General features: G+C 36.0%; 2 protein-coding genes across 2 annotated transcripts; both read left to right on the top strand.

Annotated features, from left to right (window-relative positions):
• Positions 1 to 3,831: 3,831 nt before the first annotated feature.
• On the top strand, positions 3,832 to 8,169 carry LOC121421057 (retinol dehydrogenase 8-like). The gene is made up of 5 exons (XM_041615669.1): positions 3,832 to 4,096; positions 5,451 to 5,630; positions 6,581 to 6,674; positions 7,055 to 7,189; positions 7,815 to 8,169. The coding sequence occupies exons 1-5, from the start codon at positions 3,832 to 3,834 to the stop codon at positions 8,047 to 8,049; spliced, it is 909 nt and encodes a 302-aa protein (XP_041471603.1). The 3' UTR covers positions 8,050 to 8,169.
• A 3,088-nt stretch (positions 8,170 to 11,257) lies between these two features.
• Positions 11,258 to 20,293, top strand: LOC121422116. The gene is made up of 4 exons (XM_041616951.1): positions 11,258 to 11,359; positions 14,615 to 14,689; positions 16,177 to 16,277; positions 19,954 to 20,293. Exons 2-4 carry the CDS (start codon positions 14,644 to 14,646, stop codon positions 20,131 to 20,133), a joined length of 327 nt encoding a protein of 108 aa, XP_041472885.1. The 5' UTR covers positions 11,258 to 11,359; positions 14,615 to 14,643; the 3' UTR covers positions 20,134 to 20,293.
• The last annotated feature ends 3,666 nt before the right edge of the window (positions 20,294 to 23,959 follow it).

A 23,959-nucleotide genomic window follows, 5' to 3' on the forward strand; every position in this document is an offset into this window, starting at 1 on the left:
TAATAATTCAAAAATAAATTTATTTCAAGTCATTATGAACATAATGGTATCGAAAGCCAATCTAAAACGTATTAGCAAATTGAGCCTTATTCTACATTTAAGAAGAATTTTACAATCATACAAAAAAAAATCAGTCTTAAAATGTACTTCAAATTGAAATTCGGGGTCAATATTAAAATAGCTACGAGTTTGAGTTAAAAAACAAATCATTTACAACTAAATCAATGCTTTAAACAATTGCGATTACTCTCAATACTTTTTTAATGGCATGTGCTCAATAAAACGTAACAGACAATTTAAAGATTAGCATTGCTTATTTTAGACAATATTGCAAATATAAGGTTCCATAGCACAAAACATAACGATTGATCGTACAATTGATTATTTTGATTGTACATTGAAGTCAATGCAATCAATTGTGATAATTTGTTTTACGATCATTTCTAAGGTTTGTGTTACGGGCTCCACGAAATCAAATCTATGTAAATCAATAGTGTCTGAGCAAAGATCAAAGTTATCTGTACAGACGAAAATAATATTTCTGCATTGATTTGATTTCCAAAGTTCAACAAGAGGCAGTGTTTAATCAACTATAAAGACTCTAATTATACTTGTATAGTGTATAATCTTCATAAAGCATGATTATTTCAATCTGTAAAAAGAATTGTTCTTATGTTGTTAGGTATAATATAACAAGTAGAAATCTAACATTTCGTATCAAAATACCATGACAGGATAGCCCATTGTATAATGTTCATAAAACATGATTATTTCAATCTGTAAAAAAATTGTTCTTATTTTGTTAGGTATAATATAACAGGTAAAAATCTAACATATAGTATCAAAATACCATGACAGGATAGCCCATTTAAACGGCCATATATATATATAAACAAAATATGCTGAAGATAAATGGTAATGCTTAGCAACATCTGTCTGAGGATGCGCTCTCTGATTGATACCACACATTGTATATACTCCTGAAGAAGACCGAGGACCGTCGAAAATTCGAGTAAACAATAAACACTTTATTGGCAATGAAAGCATTATCTTCAGCATTATTTTGTTACCTTACAGAAGCCAATAGGTGAAACTTTAAGATATATATATATATATATATATATAAACTTCGACCTATCAATATACAATTACATGTATATTTATGTAACTACATACGGATATGTATACGAAATAATTATGACGAAAGGGTAATTAGAACCTATGACTCGCATTCCGAAGTCGGTTAGTTAAGAACCTATGTTTACTGTGCTCTTTCCTGACTCGTGAATCCTTACAAATAGTTAAGAATGATTTGAGAGAAAAATGAGCTGATACATGATTTTTAAAAAGAGATTTATGCTTCTATATTGCTATGATTGCCTATCCATAGTTAAACTTTAAACCAGAGTTTAGATTAATCCCTACTTCAGAATACGGGCCTTTGTGTTTACCCCTCCTGCAAGGCCGTTATACTAAATATGACCAACTTATTTCATTATTAAAAGACAAGTCCACCCCCCCCAAAAAAAAATGGTTAAATAGAAAGAGAAAATCAAACAAGCATTACAGCGAAAATTTTATCAAATTCTAATATAAAAAAATGTTGTAAAATTTTCAGTTTCGATCAATTTCACGAAATAGTTATATTCATATCATGGGCCCCGTCTAAAAGAGTTGCGATTGATCCGATCAATCGTAACTATGGAAAGTCAGCAATGTCAACATCTAAAATACACGTCCGTTCAATTTTTTTTCCTAGAAATTATGTGTATTCACACATTCACTGTTTTTATTCAGTAGGCTATGTTTCTCTTTTTTTCAAAGGACGTTGAGCAAGTTTCCTAAAGCGCGAAAATTTTGATAATGACGGATTTCTATATACTTTTGATTGATTGGATTAATCGTAAATCTTTGTAAGACGGGGCCCAGGTTGGTACGTATGCAAAATGAAGAGACGGATGTTACGATTAATCGTGCTTGTAACTCGCCGGGTAAGTTCGCGTAAAAATGTTCTATTGCATATGTACGAACGCACAGTAAATGGGGAGTTTAGGCGAGAATATCACTTCAATAAAATATTCACGCACAAACACTCTGTATGTTTCTTTTTCCAACTACTTACGTTTTTCTTTTGGGGTGGGGAGTTGTAGTCCGTTCTAGAAAAAACACCTTTCTCAAAACAAAATAAAAGAGATTTAAGACATATCATAACCTGGTAAAAAACAGTACTGCAGCATATTTTTCATTTAGAGCAAATCATAGGCGATCGTGTACGTGTGGTACCAAACAATACAGAGGCAGTGCGCGCGCACACACTGGACCAAGCACTGGACACATTTTCAATAAGCTGGGAAGCGAGCATTACACTTGTTACATAGCCTATAAAAATATTCTAATTTTCTCCTCATTTACATGTGAAAAAAGTTTTACTCTTCGATGAACATATTGTAATTATCATTGTTTTAACATTTTGAGGTTCAAAGAATAGGATCCTTATTGTCAAATCTGTAAAAATGGAAATATTATATTACTCAAACAATACAAAACAAAACAAAAAGTGAGTGAGGGATATCATCGACTCTCTCGCTTCCATGTGCATATAACTGTTTTGTGAAAAAAAGCGAAACTTTAAAATGTCGTAACTTTCTTATTTTTACATCCAATTTTAATTGAAGGAGAACAAAACATTTGGAACAAGAAAGCCTGTGTGAAATCAAAAACTAAAAAAAAAAAACAGATCAACGAAAGTTTGAGAAAAATCGGACAAATAATGAGAAAGTTATGAGCATTTGAATATTACGATCACTAGTGCTATGGAGATCCTCATATTGGCAATGCGACAAAGATGTGTGTCACTTGTGAACAACTCTCCCCATCACTTAAGAATAAATTTCACTTGAAATGCCTTTTTTTTGTCACATCTAACAGTAGATCATGTGTTATTTCTATAGGAGTGCATGTAACACATAGAGTTTGTATCACCATAAGAAAATTAAAGCAAAAGATACATTTTGGGGGGTATTTTATAGTCCATCAAAGGCTGGAAAGTTGTTCACACGTGACATCACACATCCTTGTCGCATTGCCAGTAAGGAGCTCCATGGCAATGACTGCAAGATTTAAATGCTCATAACTTTCTCATTATTTGTCCGGTTTTTCTCAAACTTTCTTTGTTCTTATTTTCTTATTTTCATGTTTTGACACACTAAGCCTACTTGTTCAAAGGTTTCATTCCCTTTTAAATTTTCAGTGTTGTGGCTGTTTGATTTTTCTCTTTTTATTTATTTTTCTGGGGAAGGACTTGAACTTTAAGGATGATGTTGACGATAATAGTGGTCCAAAGGTTACAGTCACACTATTGAAGACGATCCAAACCGATCGATGACATGTCATTGGAAATAACTTGACACTGTAGGCCCCCTATAGTTGATCAGTCTCGAGTTATGCCAGTGTGGCTGGGCATAACAATCAGGAAGGAATTTTCGTGACGCACGACGCCGGAGTCAAAATCCCAGTAAATGTAGTGAAAATACCCGTCAATTGCATAATGTACAGCTGGCCGTTTGTCTAAAATTGATGCACCGAAACAGCATTTTCGTCCCAAGTTTCGGAGAGCTGACGGAAATTCGCAAAAATGTAGTTTGTCCAGGTTCCAGGATGAAACTGCTGTTTTGGTTCACATAATTTTCGACAAAGACTTAGTAGTTTATTGTCATGAATTAACATGCCTGATTAAGGGCAAATATTTCTTGAACCGTAAAGCGATCGTGGAGGCGTATATAAGCTACATATTAATCAGATGTTTCCTTCTTTCTCTACAGCTGAAAAAGAATGGCACAGAAAATCACGCTGATCACGGGATGTTCATCGGGCATTGGCCTCAATCTGGCGGTCAAACTAGGAAAGGACGCAGCGAAAAAGTATTTGGTGTATTCGACCATGCGAAATCTTGACAAGAAAGGGCCGCTCCAGGAAGCTGCGGATAGCGCCCTCAACGACACGATGTTTATTCGTCCTCTCGACGTCGTCAGTGATGACTCTGTCAAAAATGCTGTCAAAGAAATCATCGACGAACATGGTCGAATCGACATAGTTGGTAGGTCAGTTTAATATATTACCGCGTAAAGGCCTACAGGAACAATGATGTTTTTTATCCTCTTTCCTAATTAGATTATAAGCACCCATTAATGAGACAAGATTATACCAACTTCTTTCATTTTATTAAAATACTGACGTAAATTGCAATTCACCTATAGAATAGCATCTACAACCCCATCCTCTAAAAATGATAAATAATTAATGAATGAATAAATCGAAAACAAATAAATGACTAAATAAACAAACGAATAAGTAAAACAAAATAAGTGAATAAATTAAGCGAATAAATTAATTAATATTGATTAATAAAAATATGTGACCTACCACCCCAAAACCAACAAATCTTCCTGAAATTTTAGATTTTCATTATGCTTATAAAGTGGTGAATAACTTGTCTAAATTGATCAACAATTACCAACACAATTACTTGATTAAAGAAATTCACCGAGAGTTCTAAAGAATAAAGAGAAGCAAGTTTGCGGTTCTACTGTACAAAGTCAGCAAACCATCCAAGCAGTCCGAAAAATCAATGACAGATAAACCCTTTCATCTTGTTTTTTTTTTACTTTACAGCCTCAAATTCTAAGAACATGACGAAGAAAAGTTACCTCTTTCAGATTATCAAATTTCTTGGCACAGGGAACGATTTTTCTTTTACTATGGGTGCAGGTGATATAAATTTGACAAGACAGTAAAAAAAAAACGTTTTCTATATAGAATGTACGTCATTTTTGTTACATTTATACATTCGTCATGCTGTGCTGAATTCCACGGGGCGCTGACTGTGGAAAATAATACAAGCAGCACCCCCGGAAAAATCTTCACAGGGCCATGGCCAATTTGCTAGTTTTTACTTTTTGAAGACAAAATTACTATTTTATCTCAAGAGAACCTTCACTTATTATGGGTTTGGGGTGGCAAGTCTAAGAGGTTAAACCCTTTCCTGCCTTTAAAGGTGTTGTTTAACGTTGTGAGCAGCCGATTTAAAAAAATTCTCAAACCAAAATGAAACATTTGTACAAGTGAATGTATAAGAACTAATAAACCCTGAAAACAACCATTATTGAGAATGAAAAGCTAAAACTACATGGCGAACCCCGATTTTGTAAATAGGCGTCTTATAGACGCCTAAACAGTACACATAAGTGTATGGGATGAAATTAAGATGGTGTTTTCGGTCACTTTATATTTCAATATTTGAAGCACTAAATAATTATTTTCGAATGCAATTTTTACTGGCCTTCATTTTTGTAACATATCACAGACACATGTGACAAGTGTGACCTTCTAGCTCAGATTTAATTTCAAGTCAAACCAATGTCAACCAATCACTAATTCATTTTATGTAACAGTTAACAATGCTGGGATCGCCACATTCAACCCGATAGAGTATTCTTCAATTGGAGACATTCGAGATGTGGTGGAGACAAATTTTTTTGGACCTATTCGGGTGATCCAAGCAGTGCTACCTCATATGAAGGACCAACGATCAGGTCATATCGTCAATGTCAGCTCTATTACCGGCCTCTTGGGTATACGATATAATCTATTGATATAGATTTCCATTTAAACATTTTAAACAAGTGTTTAAAATCTTTAACAACAAAGTTTAAATTCAATATTTAATTAACAACAATTGAAGCATGGTTGTTTAAGCTTTTAAACACTTGTATAAACTGATTAACCAACTAATATGTGAATCGCATAGTAGTTGTTTAAACAGTTGAAACAAGTGTTGTTTAAATTATTTTTAAAACAGTGTACCCTGCATGCACCTACTATATAGAACATGCAAAATATTTATACACAGTTATTCTTAATGTGTATGTCCCCACTTTCAATGGGGATATACACTTGACTTGATCCCCTCCTCATTTCCACATGGTCTATTACTGCTTGTCTATAAAAATGTTCATCCATTAATCTGTATCTGATTGATATAATGTGAAAATGAAAATGGAGAATTGAACTGAACTGAATTAAGTCTTGTAACTGAATAGGTTAACATGGTTAAGGAATAGGACAATAGTTATTATCATTATTATTCAATATTCTACACTGTAACAACTGTGGTGTTAAAACTGACACCAATTGGTGTTAATGGAGGACCACACCCTGAGGTGTTACAATAGCACCCGAGAGATTGAACATAACACCAAAGAGTGTAAATGTAACAACCATAGGTGTTGTAATAACACCTATAGGTGTAAAACTAACACCACCAATTTAGCACATGTGTAAAATAACTGATGTGGTTCTCTATGTACACCGGTTAACACCACAGTTTTTGCTGTGTAAAACTAATCATGCCTATTCCATACAAACCGACAGTCCCTGTTGTTTAATCTATTGCTCACGACATAAATACATGCACACGGGTTGGGAAATAATACCACTAAAGCAATATCACGTGTTTTATATGTATTTTATGACATTTACTTAAAAAAGGAAAATTGTTTTTATATTTCCTTTCCGTATATAGGATTGCCATTCTACGAGACATACTCAGCCTCTAAGCACGCCGTGGAAGGACTCACAGAGGCACTAGCCATTAGAATGAAATCCTTCAATGTAAAGTATGAATAACTCAGGGGCGGCAAAACAGGAATTTTGACAGGGGCGGGGGGGGGGGGGGGCAAGACGATCGCTTTTTTTTCTTAGGTGAATTACGTGGGCTGGTATTATACTTTCACAGTCTTTACATTCAATGTACATGCTACTAAATTTCTGCCCCTTTCCCCTTCCTTCCTATATTTCTTCTTTGTTTCGCTCTTTTTTTTTTACTATTTGAAAAATCATAGGGTGGACGTCACCCCCTGCCCCCTGGGGGTGGGCTTTAAATGAGTAAACTGCTGCTTACGGAGATTTTATGCATGGTCAGCCCCCGCAGAGATATTTATGTTTCTAAATTGTATTTATGACAACTTTTTTCTCCCTTTTTGCTTGCTTTTCAAAGACTATCTAGCGTAATACCTGGCCTTGTTGACACAGAAATGAATAGTAATATCGTCGTTGGGAACCGACTACCATCAAAAGTAGAAGTTGACCCACTCACAAGAGAGCAACTTAAGATTCTGAGGACCCATGTAACGTAAGAGGCATTTCCGGATTTTTCTTCTTTTATTTAAAGTCGAATAATCATTGTATATTGTTGACGATGATGACAGTGATGTGAATATGAAAACAGTGATAGGGATCTGTTGATGACGCGCCCGAGGTAAAGACGAGGGCGTTAATTTAACGATTCGAATTTAACCCGAATAAAATTGGGTATTTGTTGCATGAGGCAGTAATATGTGGATCAATGAGGTTGGATAATTAGCTGAAAGACCTCAACTTAATGACCGGTCATTATATCACTTATTATATCATTTGAGAGAATAATTAAAATACTTTATAAAAATACTTGATAATTTTCTTGGAATTCGTTTAAGAGCAATACGAATAACATGGGACTAATGAGCGATCCTTGTGGTACAACACAAGTGGTATTTTCTATCTGAGATTGCCCAAATTAAAACAAGAAACACAATAACGTTCACCCCCTTTTGCCCAATAGCGAGTGGCTTCCACGGCGACTTGCTAGAATATTGCCCAAAGAGTTTAGAATCCGCACGAGTAGGCCTATGTTTGTCAAAAATAGACAAAAAGACAAGGCACCACTCTTATCATTTTCATCACTAACATCCTATCTTATCTCTTTCCGTTTCTTAAAGCGATTACTTTGAGAACACGGTCCAGACATCTGACGAAGTCTGCGACGTAATTCAAAAAGTGATCGAGACGGGGCAACAGGATGCAGCAATCAGGTTTAAAACCAGCGACGTCGTAGGGAACAGGACATCTATGAAAATGTCGGACTTTGGAGGAAGCACTTGGCTGGAGTTCGCTCGGAAGATGGTAGAGGATCCGATCATGGCCTACTTAAGTGATGACGAATCACAAATTTAAGGTTCCTGTTGATAACAAAGTTGTAGATGAAAGTCTCGCAAAATGGTGTAGTTGATTAACCCAATGGAGTGGCAGATTTCATTAAGCGTCACTTCTGCAAATCCACCAATGCAGTTTGTAGATAAAATCGATCGCTGGGGAACCGCGGGGGCTGATGGGTCGACCTCAGCTGCCCTCACTTTTTTCAGTAATGTGTACAAAAACGTAATTATAACGTATTAATTTGTTGCTTTCTCTGTGGTCAACCCGTCCCCCTCCGTTCAAATATGCTCCGAAGCCCCTTGGTTGCTGCAGTTATGATTATCTATTTCAAAGAATGAGGATGTAATTTGCTAGACGGTTCATCGACTGACGGGAAATCAAACCGAATCCCACTATAACTGAATTAAAAAAGAATGTTGTATCTTAATGTATCTGCTTTCAGTTTAAAGAGTCAATATGTTCTTTAAAGGGTACAATTATTTCGATAGGTATTCTAATCGTAATGCCTCTGGGAAATGAGAACGAACACAATGCATCAATGAATGCATGTCATAATCGGTATATCTCTCCGGTTCAAAAACTGTCTGAATAGACTACATTAATATTGAAGGGGTTCTTGTTTTTCATGAAAAGTTCAGTAAAGTGTTTGCAACTGCTTGAAAGCACCAGCTTTCTGAAATAGGTAAATTATATAGAATCTAAATATCATTAAGACAAAGAAAATATTAAGATAAAGCAGAGTCAAGTTTTGATGTATGCTAATTATATTTACATTCAATATCGGTTTACATAAGATTTCTGTGATCAAGATACTGCCTTTGTTTTATTTTTAGAAGGGGAAGGGGAAGGGGTAGAAGAACGGTTGAGACAAATTATACCTTTCTATTAAAAAACTTGACAATGACTACGAGAAATGAAATGCAACGAGCAATGCAATTGGTCCATATGCAGTAGTGCGCGTCCTCTTTGCATGATCTGACCAATGCGGTCATGCCTTTTATACCGCACGCAACTAGGCATTTACGTGCGACTCCAAGTCATACGTAAGTCTTTCTTAAACACCCCCTGGTGGGTGTTTCATAAAGCTGTTCGTAAGATACGAATGACTTTACGCACGACTGGTGACTGTGCTATGTGATATCCCTATATGTAATTGAGTTATGACTATAGAGTTAAATACGTTTAGGTTTATATAACTCTATGGTTATGACCTAAGAACATGTTCCAGTCGTGCGTAAAGTTGTTCGAACAACTTTACGAACAGCATCATGAAACACCCACCTGTATGACGGGCCGTTCATGTCATAAGCCGTCATAGATTCACTCACTCGAGCATGCTGAGTGAGGGAATGTAATTTGTACGTATTTTACCATCACTCACTCGGGAGGGTGAATGATTGAAGAGTTTTATCCAATCAGAGAGCTAGAATCGTTATCGAGACCCCCTTACTGAAGTAGTTCTACATCCATGCGAGTGGATGTACAACCACTCGAGTGAATGTACAACAACTTCAACATGTTCAAAGAGGGGTTCTAGATAACGATTCTAGCTCTCCAATTGAATAAAACTCTACAATCATTCACTCTCCCGAGTGAGTGATGGTAAAATACTCTACGCACAGATCATTCACTCACTCGAGTTGAGTGAATGAAGGACGGCTTATGGCATGAACGGCCTGTCATACACCTGGACTGTTTGCTATCAAAACTACTACTACAAATCGGACGCACCCGAGAATGAATCAACAATGCTACGCAAGGCTTCGCTATCTGACCTGACGGTTGGTAAATCATGTAACAAATTATTCATATGCAATCAACAACAATTAAAGGTCCCCGTTAGGCGCAACAAATTAAAATACATCAGAAATAATTTCCTCCTCACTATACGGAAACAACATGTACAACATTCCAGAATTACCCGCAAGTAAGCTGCAAATTATTTAAGAAAAGAATGTACTTCAAATTGTTTGAAAGGAAAGAATAAACGAATGGAATTTATTGTAAGTAGATCTATACGTTCTCGCTTCTCTGTGTCGTCCAATTCGTCCAATTGCCAACCCGTCTGATATCATTTAGTCTACCATCAGTTCGTCCACTATCCACATGGTTTAATTGCCAATTCGTCCTCTCATCATTTCGTCTAATTACCAGTTGGTCCATTAGCCATTTAGTCCATATACCACTTGGTCTAATTTGACTGAGTGTTCATTGTGCAAAATAAATGAAAATAAAATGGATATTACTGGTTATGAGACGAAATAGTCTTAGACGAAATGGTTATTTGACGAAGTAAGGATTGGACCAAATGATTATTGGACTGAATGGTTGTCAAACGAAATTTTGATGGACTGAATGGTGTCGGACTAAATGAAAGTAGACCATGTGGTGAGTGGACGAGTTGGCAAATTACCATAATATAACCGGCTCATGGTGGACCAAAATGAGATAGACCCAGTTTTTATTAGACTGTCTAAGTAGTAGACCAATAAGTTTATATAGACAAGTTGAATATGAACCGCTGTGGCGTCTTTATTTCTTAATTTCCAAGAGAAAAATGATTAACTCTTTTAATTATATGATTAGGTTTAAAATGTTCATTTTCGTTTGGTTTGGTTTTATTTACCGTAAAAACGATCACAACAAAATATTAGAATCAAATACATAAACACTTAAATAAAGACGCGGATGGTTCATTCTATTCAGGGCCCGTATCTTATGGTTCTGTTCTTCATAGAGATCCAATAACAGGACATAATATGGAATATGATTGGACTTATAAATATATGACTTAATTTTTACACAACATTATTTTACAAAGGCTTTAGCCAGGTAGTTATATCCTTGACTCCTGGTGGGTGTTTCATAAAGCTGCTCGTAAGTTAAGAGCGACTTTAAGAACGACTGGTGATCCTTTCCTACGCGCAAAACCATCGCTAATGAATATACCATTCGCCATAAGAAAGGATCACAGATGTTCTTAAAGTCGCTCTTAACAATGTTAACTTACGAAGAGCTTTATGAAACACCCACCCGTACGCACATCTTTGAAAATCACAATATCGAGTCACAATCACCAACGAATGTTCATCTCTGTCATCGGGAAAATTCATCCAATCAATGACCGTAAACTTCAGAAGACACGCCTCCGATTCATTTGATTGCACACGACCCTATTTAGGCGCCAATGAGGTGTGAGGGTTGTAGCGTTGTTGCCTGAAATGAGTACTGACTTCTATCCAAGTTCACATTGCTGCTTGTTCTTCATTTCTAGTTGTACTTTTTTGTTACGATCTGACTTCTCTCAGCCACAGTATTTTCTTGTAAGGTAAGACGTCTTTTTATATCGATTTCAACTTTTAATTATTGTATAAATCGTTTACAGTTTAGCTGCACTCGAAAAAGGTTAAGTAAAAGTTGGGAAATATTGGAAATGTTTCTAGGGTAAAAGAAACACATTTTCATGGGTAATTTTTACACGACATTTACATTGTAAAAAAATAAAGAGCTAATTTAGCACTGAAAGCACTGTAAGTTCTAAATTAGCACTTCAGTTTTTACAGTGTACATAAAATTAAGAAAGTATTTGGCGTTAATTTAACCGACCAACATGCTTTCCCCTTTTAACCAATGTTATGTAAATTTTTGTTTTTATTTTTTGATACATATTTGTTGATTCTATTTGGGGATGTAGTGGTCTAGTGGTTATGACTCTCTTTCTATCTCAGGGACGTGGGTTCGATTCCCAACCATTGCGTATTTTCCTTCAGCAAGAAATTTACCCGTATATCGCTGCACTCAACCCAGGTGAGATGAATGGATACCGACAGGAAGTAATTTGTGAGCACCGAAATCAACTAGACTAGTTCAAATTTAAACTAGAAAGTCAGCACTGTTAGTGCTAAATTATCACTTCAGTTTTTTTTTACAGTATATTGTTATTTCTGATTTCGTACTCTACAATTGAGTGTCCCTATAAAAAAATCGACTTAAATACGCTCTCAAACTCAAAGCTCTCAAAGCTCGTGCGATCGTTCCAGATCATTTGGTCACAATATGTTGCACACAATCGCAACGGTTGTGAGCAGTCGCACCACCAATCGTGAAAAGAGCTTAAAACGCTTAAATACTGTTGAAAAAAACCTCGGCTTTGGGGGCACTTTTTAATTTCTTAAAGTGAAATTGTAAAACTTTGTGCATACTTATAGCGAATTTGTAAAAAGTTTCAGCATAAAATGTATGTTGTCCAAATTAGCCCTGCCCCAAAGGTGCGTAGGGCTATGAGAAACTTTGACGCTCTGAATATCTTGGAATATTGGAGGCGCTTAATCATAACAATAATGGTGCTTATGGCTACCATTGATGCTGCAAACGCGTATAAGAACGTTGACCTCAGGTCATGCAGGTACTCATACTTGATAGACCATGGCGCTTGACCTGTACCGCTTTATCAAACATCACGATCAAATACAATCAAATCAAATACCCCCTACATGGGTGTTATATCGATTCTTTACAAAGAATAAGCATATTCCTTTATCACTCCGTCTCCATGGAATCAAATAATAAATCTGTAAACAACCATCGATTCACTTGACAAAATTATTAAAAATAGTATCGATAATTACTTTGTTGTACTCTATTAAACAGCATCTCATCCCATCAACAAGGGGATTGCATCTTTTCATGCACAGAATACATGTATCTCGCTTCCATGGATGCATTAAACATAAAATAACTAAATTTGTCAACAAAACACAGATTCGCTTGACAGCATTGCTGCCCATGATTGCCTACACCAAATTGGTGTTTCATAAAGCTGTACAATCGACTTACAGACCGATTATATTTCGGTTTAAATGATTTACCACTTGATAGAGGATCACCATTTAAGTTTTTTGTAACTTAAAGTGATGCTCCAGGCTGAGGATAATATGATTTGAACAGATAAAGAATCTAAAATATTTAAGTTAAGTCTTTTGAGATTTAAAAGTTAATCCTTGAGATATGAAATCAATTCAAAATTCGGTTGGTCACTACTAAAGTATTAAGTATAGCAGCATCTTTCATCATACACCCAGATGCTAATTATGATATATTTATATATTTTCGGGTCGTGTTTTCTTTATTGCATCGATCAATAAAGATTATTCAATTCATGGTTCTCCTTTGCTTTGTATGCGATGACGTCACATTCACTTAAATTGCAAGTTCATCCTGTCATTCCTTTATATAAAAGGAAATATGTATTGGCAAAGGTTTGATGAATATCCATTAAAGAATAAGAGAGTTATGAATGGATTTTTCCTTCGATCATGTACTTCTGTTGAATCTTTTAAAACAAATTCGAAAACATTTATTTTTGCTGTAACCGTAATTTTGGAGAGCAATTTCAATTGAATATGCCCTATATAAGTACCAATTTATTATTTTTTCAAATGCTAGCAGCTATCTCATTAATCAAGTAATATATATTCGATAGATTCTTTTTTTAATGAGAAATTGTGAATACAAATATTTATTTAGAGAAGGAGTTATGAAATGATTATCCACCCCACACTCAATCTTTTAATTTTCTTAGAAAAGTTCATGTTTGGAATTCATATCACATGGATCACTTCGATCCATTACTTATATTGCAAATGAATGCAGTACATGTCTAACCAAACATGATTATTTTAGAATATTAACTATTCTTAAACTTGAATTTAACTTTGACCTGTATTTCAAATACTTAAGTATTGTAAATTTTGTGAGAACCATGTATACCTGAGTTAGAATTATTTCCTCCTGTTGACATGTTTTGATCATCTTTTGTTCTGTTATGTGTATATACAATGTTTCTTCATGTGTGTAAACCAATGAAAAAAATCCTCTATTGAAAATATAAAGTTATTCAACTCAATTCGATTCAAATGAGCAGCTGCCCGTACGTCTGTAATCTCACAAATTCAAACTTTAATTATTCCATTATTTTCTTACGTATTTTCATTAAATCGTCAACAACATATTTTTGCCCAACTCTTAATTCGGCGATCATAAAAGGCTGATAAAAACCAATGAGTACACGGTAATATATATTTGCTCCTTTGGCCGACACCCCCTCTCTGTGTTTTTTCCTGTCTTGCGCAACATAACCTTTACAACGAAGACCTCTTTGTGTGAAAAGCTTTGCATTTGTTCAGTTTTTATGTTTCCGTCAATATGATTTCTTTTTCTCTTTTTCTTTCCTGTAATACATGCATGTACGCATATAGTAAGTCGACTATGATTTCTTCTTTTCTAAGGGGATCCACAATTTTACAAGCTTTGCTTTTTAGTGGATCCCCCTCATTTCCATATCCATTTATGCTCTATATTATACTGTGGTTTTTTTACGAAGTACGAATGCCCTTCTGTAAAATTGTATTTGATTTATATTGTTTTATATTACTTTGTATTATGTTTTGAATGGAAATGAAATAAAAGAATTGAATTGAATTGAACACGCGTATCATATTAAAAAACTTTGGAGATAATGACGTGAATTTTATCATGTAATACTTTTGGATGATAATGTTCTCCTATGTTTAATATTCAGAAAAAAAAAACGTTGGAAAAGTGTCGTGAGCCATGAAGTCTTTTTTAGTTCCCGTTCTTTTGATCTCCTTGGTGGCAGGTAAGAAAAAATTTCTTCCATTATGTTTAAGTCCCTGTCACATTTATTCGGAATCAGCAGGAATCAAGAATAATAAACTGGAATAAAAATATTTATATAAAGGGGCTTTTGAGGGCGGTGGGAATAACATTATAATTCCGAACACGATGTAGAGAGTAAATAGGGTGCGAATGTTTATCAATTTCTATACTAGTTTTTTATTTGTTTTTATTTCAATATTGATAACAAGTCTCCCCCCACTAGAGAAGCCGACTCGACAAGCTGTCTGTTTTTTTTTTACTTTCCCTACATTATTATTAAGTTTCCGAGTTTTTGAAAAGAATTGTTGCGTGAAGGTGCAAAATAAGCCAGTTCGTAGTTCCTTTCTGCGCATGATCAAAATATTCTACGCATGATCAGAGGAAGGTCATTTGTATTAAAGTGACATGGGGGTTTAAAATCTAATGAGATAAGCACCAACTTTGATGTCTTGATTATTCATATATTCTTTTGAATTGTGGTTTTCATTTACATCTACAAAAAACAGCAATGCGTCCACGAACGACTGGTATTTCACAGTGTGCCAAGTACATTGTGCAACATGCTATGATCTGCATTCAAAGTAGGAATGCAACAAATACCTTCATAATATGTTCATTGGTGTGCTATTCCAGTCACCTGGTCTATTCAATCTCTTCATCCTGCTATCCCGCCTGCTATGTAAGGCAAGCTTACGTAATATCTTGCTTTGAAATCTGCCTATCATAATGAAAGAAATGAAAGGTCATTTGACCAAAATTGTCCATGAAGTAACTACGAACTGGTCTATAGTATGGAGTTTTCGCAATTGTATTGGGGCAGATCCTGGAACACAGCCCGTGAGGTCACAATGAATAGCTGGGAGGCCTTTGTCGAAAATTGGTGAACAAGGCGATCGTCCTAAGAGGCGGAGCTGACGAAAACTTGCAAACATCTCGTATGTCCAGAGTCACGGATGACATTGCATGCTAGTTTGATTCACCGGTTTTCGACAAAGCCTGCTACGTCATGAAAGGCTTTTGACAATAGACTTTTGTTCCAGACAGTGTCTACTTAGTGGTTGCGAAAACATTTCTATGCACAGCTATGGGTAGCTTTCACATTGACCACGGGGGAAACTCTCTACAGCGCACCAATTAAAGTGCAAATCAAATCACAATGAATGTCTTTGTCGAAAGTTGTTGGACTGGAACAGCAGATCATCCGAATATTTGCGCCGAACGAACGATTGCAAATATGTCGTTGTCCAGAGTCAAGAGATTCCGATGCTGTCCTGACCCACCAACTTTCGACAAAGCCTCTCAGCTCTTCATTGTTTTTGCAGTGTAGGCGTTCGACAAATCAGAATATAAAATGGTAATAATGGCATGATGGTATGCAGGGCCCGCTGGGAGAACTGGTCATGTGTGTTGAATTGGCTACTAGTATATGGATAAATAAGAATTATTATATTATGTTATAAAACACAGGAAGTTCGGCCATTAATTGCTACGTATGTACTGGAGACCAATGTGCTAATCTTTCCGATGAACTGAAACAAACATGTTCAACAGGCATCGAACACTGTTTGGTAAGGAATAACTCCTATTTCATAAACAACAATAACGATATAAGCCCAGCGCACACTATGCGATCCGATGAGCCGTTATTCTTTTTAATTAATCGCATTTTGCATTAAATGTGAAGGCACCAAGAAGTAATCTTACTTTATTTGAAGTACAGCAAAATGTTAGGAATTATAAAATCATAATTCTGCTTCGCGGTAATCTCTGTGGTCGGATTAAAGTCCAAATCGGCTTCGAGTCGAACCAACGATGACGTCATAGTGATTTGAAATGAATTTGCTTTTATCCCCACAAGGAGGCTCGAACTACGGACTGAATTTCGATGTCAGTCTATAGTCATTATCATATTCTGAACTCTGATCGCTAATATCTTATCTGCTGGAATGTTCATTTCAAAAGTTATTACAATTTATTTGAAGTTCGGATCGCAACGAATCGGCATAGTGTGCGCCGGGCTTCAAATAAATTACTTCTCAGCGATTTCCTCGACCGTTACATGACTATCAAGTTCTTTACGCACCCTTATGTGCATTTAGTCGCACCTTTCTATTGTTTGAGCCCCCTCGTGTGTAGTTATTCACACCTTTCCATTGTTAGAGCACCCATATGTGTACTTTTTGCACCTTTTCATTGTTAGAGCACCCTTATGTGAACATATTTTCACCTTTCCATTGTTAGAGTACCCTTATGTGTAATTTTAACCTTTTCATTGTTAGAGCACCCTTATGTGAACTTATTCACACCTTTCCATTGTTAGAGCACCCATATGTGAACTTATTCGCACCTTTTCATTGTTAGAGCACCCTTATGTGAACTTATTCGCACCTTTTCATTGTTAGAGCACCCTTATGTGAACTTATTCGCACCTTTTCATTGTTACAGCACCTTATGTGAACTTATTCGCACCTTTCCATAGAGCACCCTTATGCGAACTCATTCGCACCTTTCCCTTGTTTGAGCACCCTTACACAGCAAAAACTGGTGTCAACCGGTGAACATAGAGGATCACATCAGTTATTTTACACCGGTGTTAAATTGGTGGTGTTAGTTTTTCACCTATAGGTGTTATTACAACACCTTTTGTTGTTACATTTACACTCTTTGGTGTTATGTTTAATCTCTAGGGGGTAATTCTAACACCTCATGGTGTGGTCCTCTATTAACACCAATTGGTGTCAGTTTTAACACCGCAGTTTTTACAGTGTATATGTACTTATTTACACCTTTCCATTGTTTGAGCACCCTTATGTGTACTTATTCGCACCTTTAGATTGTTAGAGCACCTTTATGTGTACTTATTCGCACATTTCCATTGTTGGAGCACATTTTATGTGAACCTATACACCTTTCTTTTCTTTGAACACCTTTGAATGTTTTCTTATTCACGCCTTTCTATTCTCTTTAAGCACCTTTATCGTAATCACTTATGCCTCCCTAATCTTTGAGCACCATCTGATCATATACTTAATTACGCCTTTCCACATTTTGATCACCTTTAGGTGTACATATTAGGCCTTAAGTCTCTCAGCAACATTCTGTGTTTCTTTTAGCACTTTTACTTATTCACGCCTTTTCACACCATTTGACATGCAAATAAAAAATGCACGCAGATCTCCCCGGGAAAATATTGGGGGTGCTTTAGCACCCCAGTGCTTCCCAGGGCCAAGCTTTTCAGTCCTTTCTTTAAGAACCTTTTGGAAAATTATAGGCCTATATTTTTTTAATCTTTATCCCTTTCCTTTTTTTTCTTGGTCGTGATTATTATTATTATTATTATTATTTTTTTTGGGGGGGGGGGCAAAACGCCCATGTCCTAACAGCCATTACTTAGCTTTATTCTTATGAATACTCTCTTAAGCCCTATTTGAATAGTTCGAACGCGAACCGAGAGCTAAACTTTTTTAGAATTTCATGTATTTTGTCCTGAAAATTGAACATTCTTGACAATGTTCGTAAACATAAGCAACATGAGCAAGATGCGTATGTAACTAGACAATTACCGCGAGCGCGAAACGCGAGCAGAAATTTTTAATATGGGTTGTGGCTTAATCGAAAAGGGACCTGTTAAGGACTTTTTTGTATTAATATTTAGCCATTAAGACGATGATATTTCAGCTATTAAATAATGCGAACGCGAAGCGCGAGTTGATTTTTGAAAAAAAATCTGACCTTAAGAAATTGTAATAACCCCTTTTTTGTAATCATTAATGATCTAGGTAAAAAACCAAACAATTGATGCGAGCGCGTCAACACCAAATCTTAATCGAAGGTTAAGTTTTTGAAATAAAAGTATAAAAGTAAAATAAACAAGCCCTTGATTTTCCATTTCATTTTCCCCCATCCCTCCATTTTCTTTATTCTAACTCCCCTCCAGCGAATCCTCAACACTGCAGCGAGAATGGTAACATTGAGCAAGAAAAACGAACACATCACCCCTATATTCTCCGATCACTTCATTGGCTTCCGGTTCACTCTCGCATAACGTTCAAAATTCTACTAATTGTATACAAAATTACCCATAATATGTCACCCAAATATCTCCAAGACCTTATTTCCCTTCGTTCTTCCTCTTCTGTCAGATCCTACGTTCATCGTATTCCAATAATTTAAATCATGCATGGCCCTCGAACTAATTAAGACCCGATATGGTGATCGTGCATTTTCTGTAATGGCACCCACCATCTGTTTAATCTTCATTTTTGCCCCGAAATTTGCCAACTAAAAGACTTATTTCCCCTTAATGCCATGGTCACATTTGTTCTACGGCGCGCCGCGGCGGCCGTACGGCTAGTCGAAAACAGCCGTTTTATCAAATTTGATTCAAACCACCTATATGTAGTTGGACAAAAAAATGTTAAAACGGCTGTTTTTCGACTCGCCGTACGGCCGCCGTAGAACAAATGTGACCATGGCATTACTCTCAGATACGCAATTACAATACACGTCAACATAACTTTATCCACCAACCTTATATGTAAGAACTAATGTATCCTTAAATTCTTTCATAACAACCTGTATCAAGGAGTGGAACAGTTTACCTTCTGATATTACGAACTGTACAACTCTTTATCGGTTTAAAGTGCAATGTAAAATATACCTCTTTGACAATCTTCGTCCATAGAGTTTATTATGTTTTACAGGTATCTCGTAGTTGGCCAACCTAGTCATGTGTGCTAGGGTGTGTGGGTGTGTGTGTGAGTGTGTTTGTGTTTAAGCTGACACTTGTTGAATGTACATTTTGTACATATTTCTAGTCGATATATCTGTCTATTATGCATTCTCCTTTGTCATTTTACACATTTAGATCTTCATCTTATTTAGAGGTATAGGGCCCCACTCACAAGCTGTGCTTCTTCGGGGTCCTAGAAAACCGTTCATATTGTATCATGTATTCTTTTGTACCATCTGATCATTGATTTGTACTCATAATATGTCTGGTTTTTGATTAAATTGAACTTGAACTTAAACTCCCAACTCATATCCAAAATGCTTGGAAATTTTCAAATCGTCACTTAAAACTCACCTTTTCTCATAACTTGTTTTCTTTTTCTTTTTTTCTTTTTTAATGGATTGACTGTACATTATTATTATCTGCCAACCTGTGTGCTTTGAAACACCAGTATAAAGCGCCCTACAAATGTTATTATTATTATTATAAGTTGTTTTTCTTTTGTCTTTTAGAAAACTAGAACCAGAAATGATGTATCGCGTTCGTGCGCCGTAAATGCATGCGTAGTCGGTTGTGAATTGGGTGTTTGTTGCTGCAAAGGAGACTCGTGCAACGAAAGTACCGCCGTGTCAGTCAGCTTCGTTGCTATGGGCGTGGCTATGCTGGTTGCCCTCATCTTTTCCAGACAATAAGATGGACCAGAGGAATCACGTGACCATCGCCATCGGCTCATCAGTTCAAAATTATTCAGTTTTAAAATACAATTCCAGCCCAACAAATTGTTGATTTGAATAAAAAAAGAAATATCCAACAAGCATAACACTGAAGATTTCATCAAAATCGGATGTAAAATAAGAAAGTTATGACATTTGAAAGCTTCGCTTAATTTCACAAAACAGTTATATGCACATCCTGATAGATATGCAAATGAGGAGACTGATGACGTTATCCACTCACTAGTGTAATGCTAGCATAATTTTTCTCTATATATTCAAATCAACATTTTCTGTTGTGGACTTGACCTTTAACGGATTGCAGTTGCAGTATAGCTATCAAAATATCGTTCTTTGTAAATTAATGTGTGTAAGAATTTATAGCGGGAGAGGGGGGGGGGGGGGCTTGCGTGTAATGGCACTTTGGGTATACAGCCCTTCAATCCACTTTTCACTTTCCAGAGTACATTGCGCATACCATTTTCACAATTTATTGATTTTTCATTCTCCCCCGCGTACGCCCATCATTGTATGCACAAACCTCTGAACATTAATACGCTGGTGAGAAACATTTTTTAAAATAAAAATATCATCATAATATTTCAATTTCTCATTATTCATAGATGTTCCATTTGAATTTCACTTGCTTTCAATCGGTATGTAACGCTTCACCCCATTGGTTGAACCATTTACGTGCACGGGACGCTCGCTAAGTATATACTGCATTAATGAGATTACGCGTTAAATATAGGTTTTCCCGTCCAATTTCATCGGGGTTGCATTTAAATTAGTGAAAGGACTTTCAAATTCGAAATATTTTGTCAACCCTCTGCACACATGGTTCATTACCATTTATTCATCATTTAATTCCGTTCTATATCATTCCTTTGAATTACATTATTTACCATGTCTCATGTCTAGAAGTATGCTGTGTAAATGTTTTGTAGATTAGTTCATATTTTCATGAATCGATTGTGGCGTATTCTTTTGAATCATTCAGTGTTGACCGTAATTTCAGTACAAAATGGCTAAGATTTATACCATCTGTCTTTCAAAATATGCCATAAAATCAATATAACAAATAAATTCTTTACGATCCGTTTATCTGTTTGGCTGATGGGTTAGAGTAGGCCTAATCAGTAGCGTGATTTAAATGCGATTTGCCTTTCATTCAAAATAATAGAGAAATTGATGCAATTTGATTTACTTGTCGCATAAATACCAGAGATGTTCATTCAATTTTCTAAATCACACATTTCTGTCTTAGTATTATCCACATTATTCTGTACATTTATATCGTAGGCATCATCAACGTGGATAGAGCTACGCGCTCTTTTGGGTCCAAGAAAAGTTCACCTAAGGTCAAAAGGTCAAGCGCGCACAGAGTTACTCACTTTTTTTCTGTTGCCTGTGCATGGTGTGCGACAGTGAGCAACGAACACCATCCAGTTTATGATATCGATGGTAGGCGTACTTGTATATACACTGCAAAAACACCGGTGTTAATTTAACACTAGCCTGGTATCTATATCGGTCCACACCAGAGACTGTTGAAACAACACCGGTTTGGCGTTAGGCCAACACCAATATCGTTTGATTCCTACGTGTTTCAACACCTCTCTAGTGTGGACCGATATAGATACCGGCTGGTGTTAAATCAACGCCGGTGTTTTTGCAGTGTAGTGTCACCATTTCCATTCAACAATATATACTGCATCTATTCTCAAGGAGTGTCCATTGTCTTTAAATTCATACTAGTTTTATTTCAACTCTTTTCTATTAAATGTTTTTATTAACTACTTGTGTGTTGTTTGATTACTTCTTTATTTCGCTGTAATTACATGCATCACTGTGTGGAAGAAAATCCATATGAGAAAGAATGCCAGAAAAAATATATGTACACATGAAAATAGAAATCCAAAGTAAATTGGCTTTAAATACGATATTGCTGATACCCATGTTGCCCCATGTCATTTACCCATAAGGCGTCCGTGTCGGTTTTCGAAAAGAGCTGTATCTTGGCGTTTACCATTAAAGGGATGGTCCGGGCTGAAAATATTTCATATCCTAATACATAGAGTAGAATTCACTGAGCAAAATGCCCAAAATTTCATCAAAATCGGATACTAAAGTTATTGAAGTTTAAAGTTAAGCAATATTTTGTCAAAACAGTCGTCATGAATATTCATTAGGTGGGCTGATGAGGTCACATCTCCCCTTTCCGTTTTCTTATGTTATTACATAAAATCATATTCTTTTTCATCATTTCATACTTGTGTGAATAATATGTCTCCCTTATAATGAAGTAAGTTGCAGCAATAAATATCTAGTGCACTAAATCAGTTGTCAATCCAATTTTTTTAGTTCTTGGAGGTAAAACTTTGAATAAACCGAATTTCATATAACAAAATACAAAAGAACAAGTGGGGATGTGACATCATCAGCCCACCTAACATAATGAATATTCATGACAACTGTTTTCACAAAATATTGCTAAACTTTAAAATTCAATAACTTTGTTATTTGTAATCCGATTTTGATGAAATTTTCGGCATTTTTCGCAGTGAATTGTACTCTATTTGTTAAGCTATAAATACTTCCAGCCCGGACCATCCCTTTAAAAGCTGTCCTGCCTAGTTTCTACGGGAGTTCCCATAAACAGAAACAGGAGAATACATATAGGGGAAGGCGGGGTAAGTTGAGCATAGGGGCAAGTTGAGCCACCAGCCCCAGGCCAATAATGAATGAGTCAGACATTGTGGTGGTGTCATGTATTGATGACCCATAGCATAACCCCTAACCCCACCATATTGTTTTCAACTTTGAAACAAAAAGTAGTTTTTTAGAGGGAAAAATATGAATTTCAGCCAAAAAAGTAAAAAAGAGTGTGAAATAGATAAGTGCTTTATAAACACACAAGTCTTTAAATATAATAAAGACATGATAACAACATTATTAGTCCAGGTATTGATCTTCATTCTTGTCATAGTCTTTTATATGATGGATGCATAATAAATGTGTGGATACAAAATTATCGCACTAAGTTCGGACTGGGGTAAGTTGAGCCAAACAGCATGGGGCAAGTTGAGCCATGGTAATTCCTATGGTAATGTATCTTAAGAAACAAACAAACCATAAAAATCGATTGAAATGCTGGCTGAAAGGAGCAAATTTACATGACTGCTCTTTTCCTTTTAAAGGATGTTAGTATTTATAGAGAATTAGCAAGTGAAAAAACTTTAAACAAAAAATTGACATGCTGGTTCTCCCCTCATACACTTTGTACATAGTTTTTGTGGCTCAACTTACCCCAGAAGGTGGCTCAAACTTACCCCATATATGGGGCAAGTTGAGCCATTTGACATCGTTTTTTTCAAAGGTCACGATGACTTTCAGTGTGGGGATAGAAAGTTATATATAGGTGGAAAATATTTCAGAAGAATTAAATTTCAAGGCAAGGTACTTATTTCGACAAGATTATTAATCATATCAATTCTAACATGCAAAAAGCAAAAACTGTCACAACTTACCCCGCCTTCCCCTACCGTGTGAGTAAACAAAAAAATGACACCTTAAAAATCCCCAGTTTAAGGGAAAAATATGCCATGAACACAGAATCATTACATGGCTTGAAAGAGTTTATTCTAGAAAATAATTTGATACCATATGTATTTGGTATATGCAGTGGCGTAACTACGGGGGGGCATGGGGGCACGTGCCCCCCCCCCCCAATCGGATGGCAAAAAAAAAAAACGGGGAAAAGGAGAAAAAGAGGGAAAAAGGAAGAGAAACGTAGTGGGGGAAA

Source organism: Lytechinus variegatus, chromosome 9, assembly GCF_018143015.1.
Source record: "Lytechinus variegatus isolate NC3 chromosome 9, Lvar_3.0, whole genome shotgun sequence".
Lineage (NCBI taxonomy): Eukaryota > Metazoa > Echinodermata > Echinoidea > Temnopleuroida > Toxopneustidae > Lytechinus > Lytechinus variegatus.

What these genes read in the sequence shown, in the direction of transcription:
- LOC121421057 (XM_041615669.1), top strand. Translation starts at nt 3,832, where the DNA reads ATGGCACAGAAAATCACGCTGATCACGGGATGTTCATCGGGCATTGGC. An exon ending in TGGTCGAATCGACATAGTTG is followed by an intron (nt 4,097 to 5,450) that starts GTAGGTCAGTTT and finishes TTTATGTAACAG; the next exon opens with TTAACAATGCTGGGATCGCC. An exon ending in ATGAAATCCTTCAATGTAAA is followed by an intron (nt 6,675 to 7,054) that starts GTATGAATAACT and finishes TGCTTTTCAAAG; the next exon opens with ACTATCTAGCGTAATACCTG.
- LOC121422116 (XM_041616951.1), top strand. Translation starts at nt 14,644, where the DNA reads ATGAAGTCTTTTTTAGTTCCCGTTCTTTTGATCTCCTTGGTGGCAG. An exon ending in TTTGATCTCCTTGGTGGCAG is followed by an intron (nt 14,690 to 16,176) that starts GTAAGAAAAAAT and finishes TATAAAACACAG; the next exon opens with GAAGTTCGGCCATTAATTGC. An exon ending in CAGGCATCGAACACTGTTTG is followed by an intron (nt 16,278 to 19,953) that starts GTAAGGAATAAC and finishes TTTGTCTTTTAG; the next exon opens with AAAACTAGAACCAGAAATGA.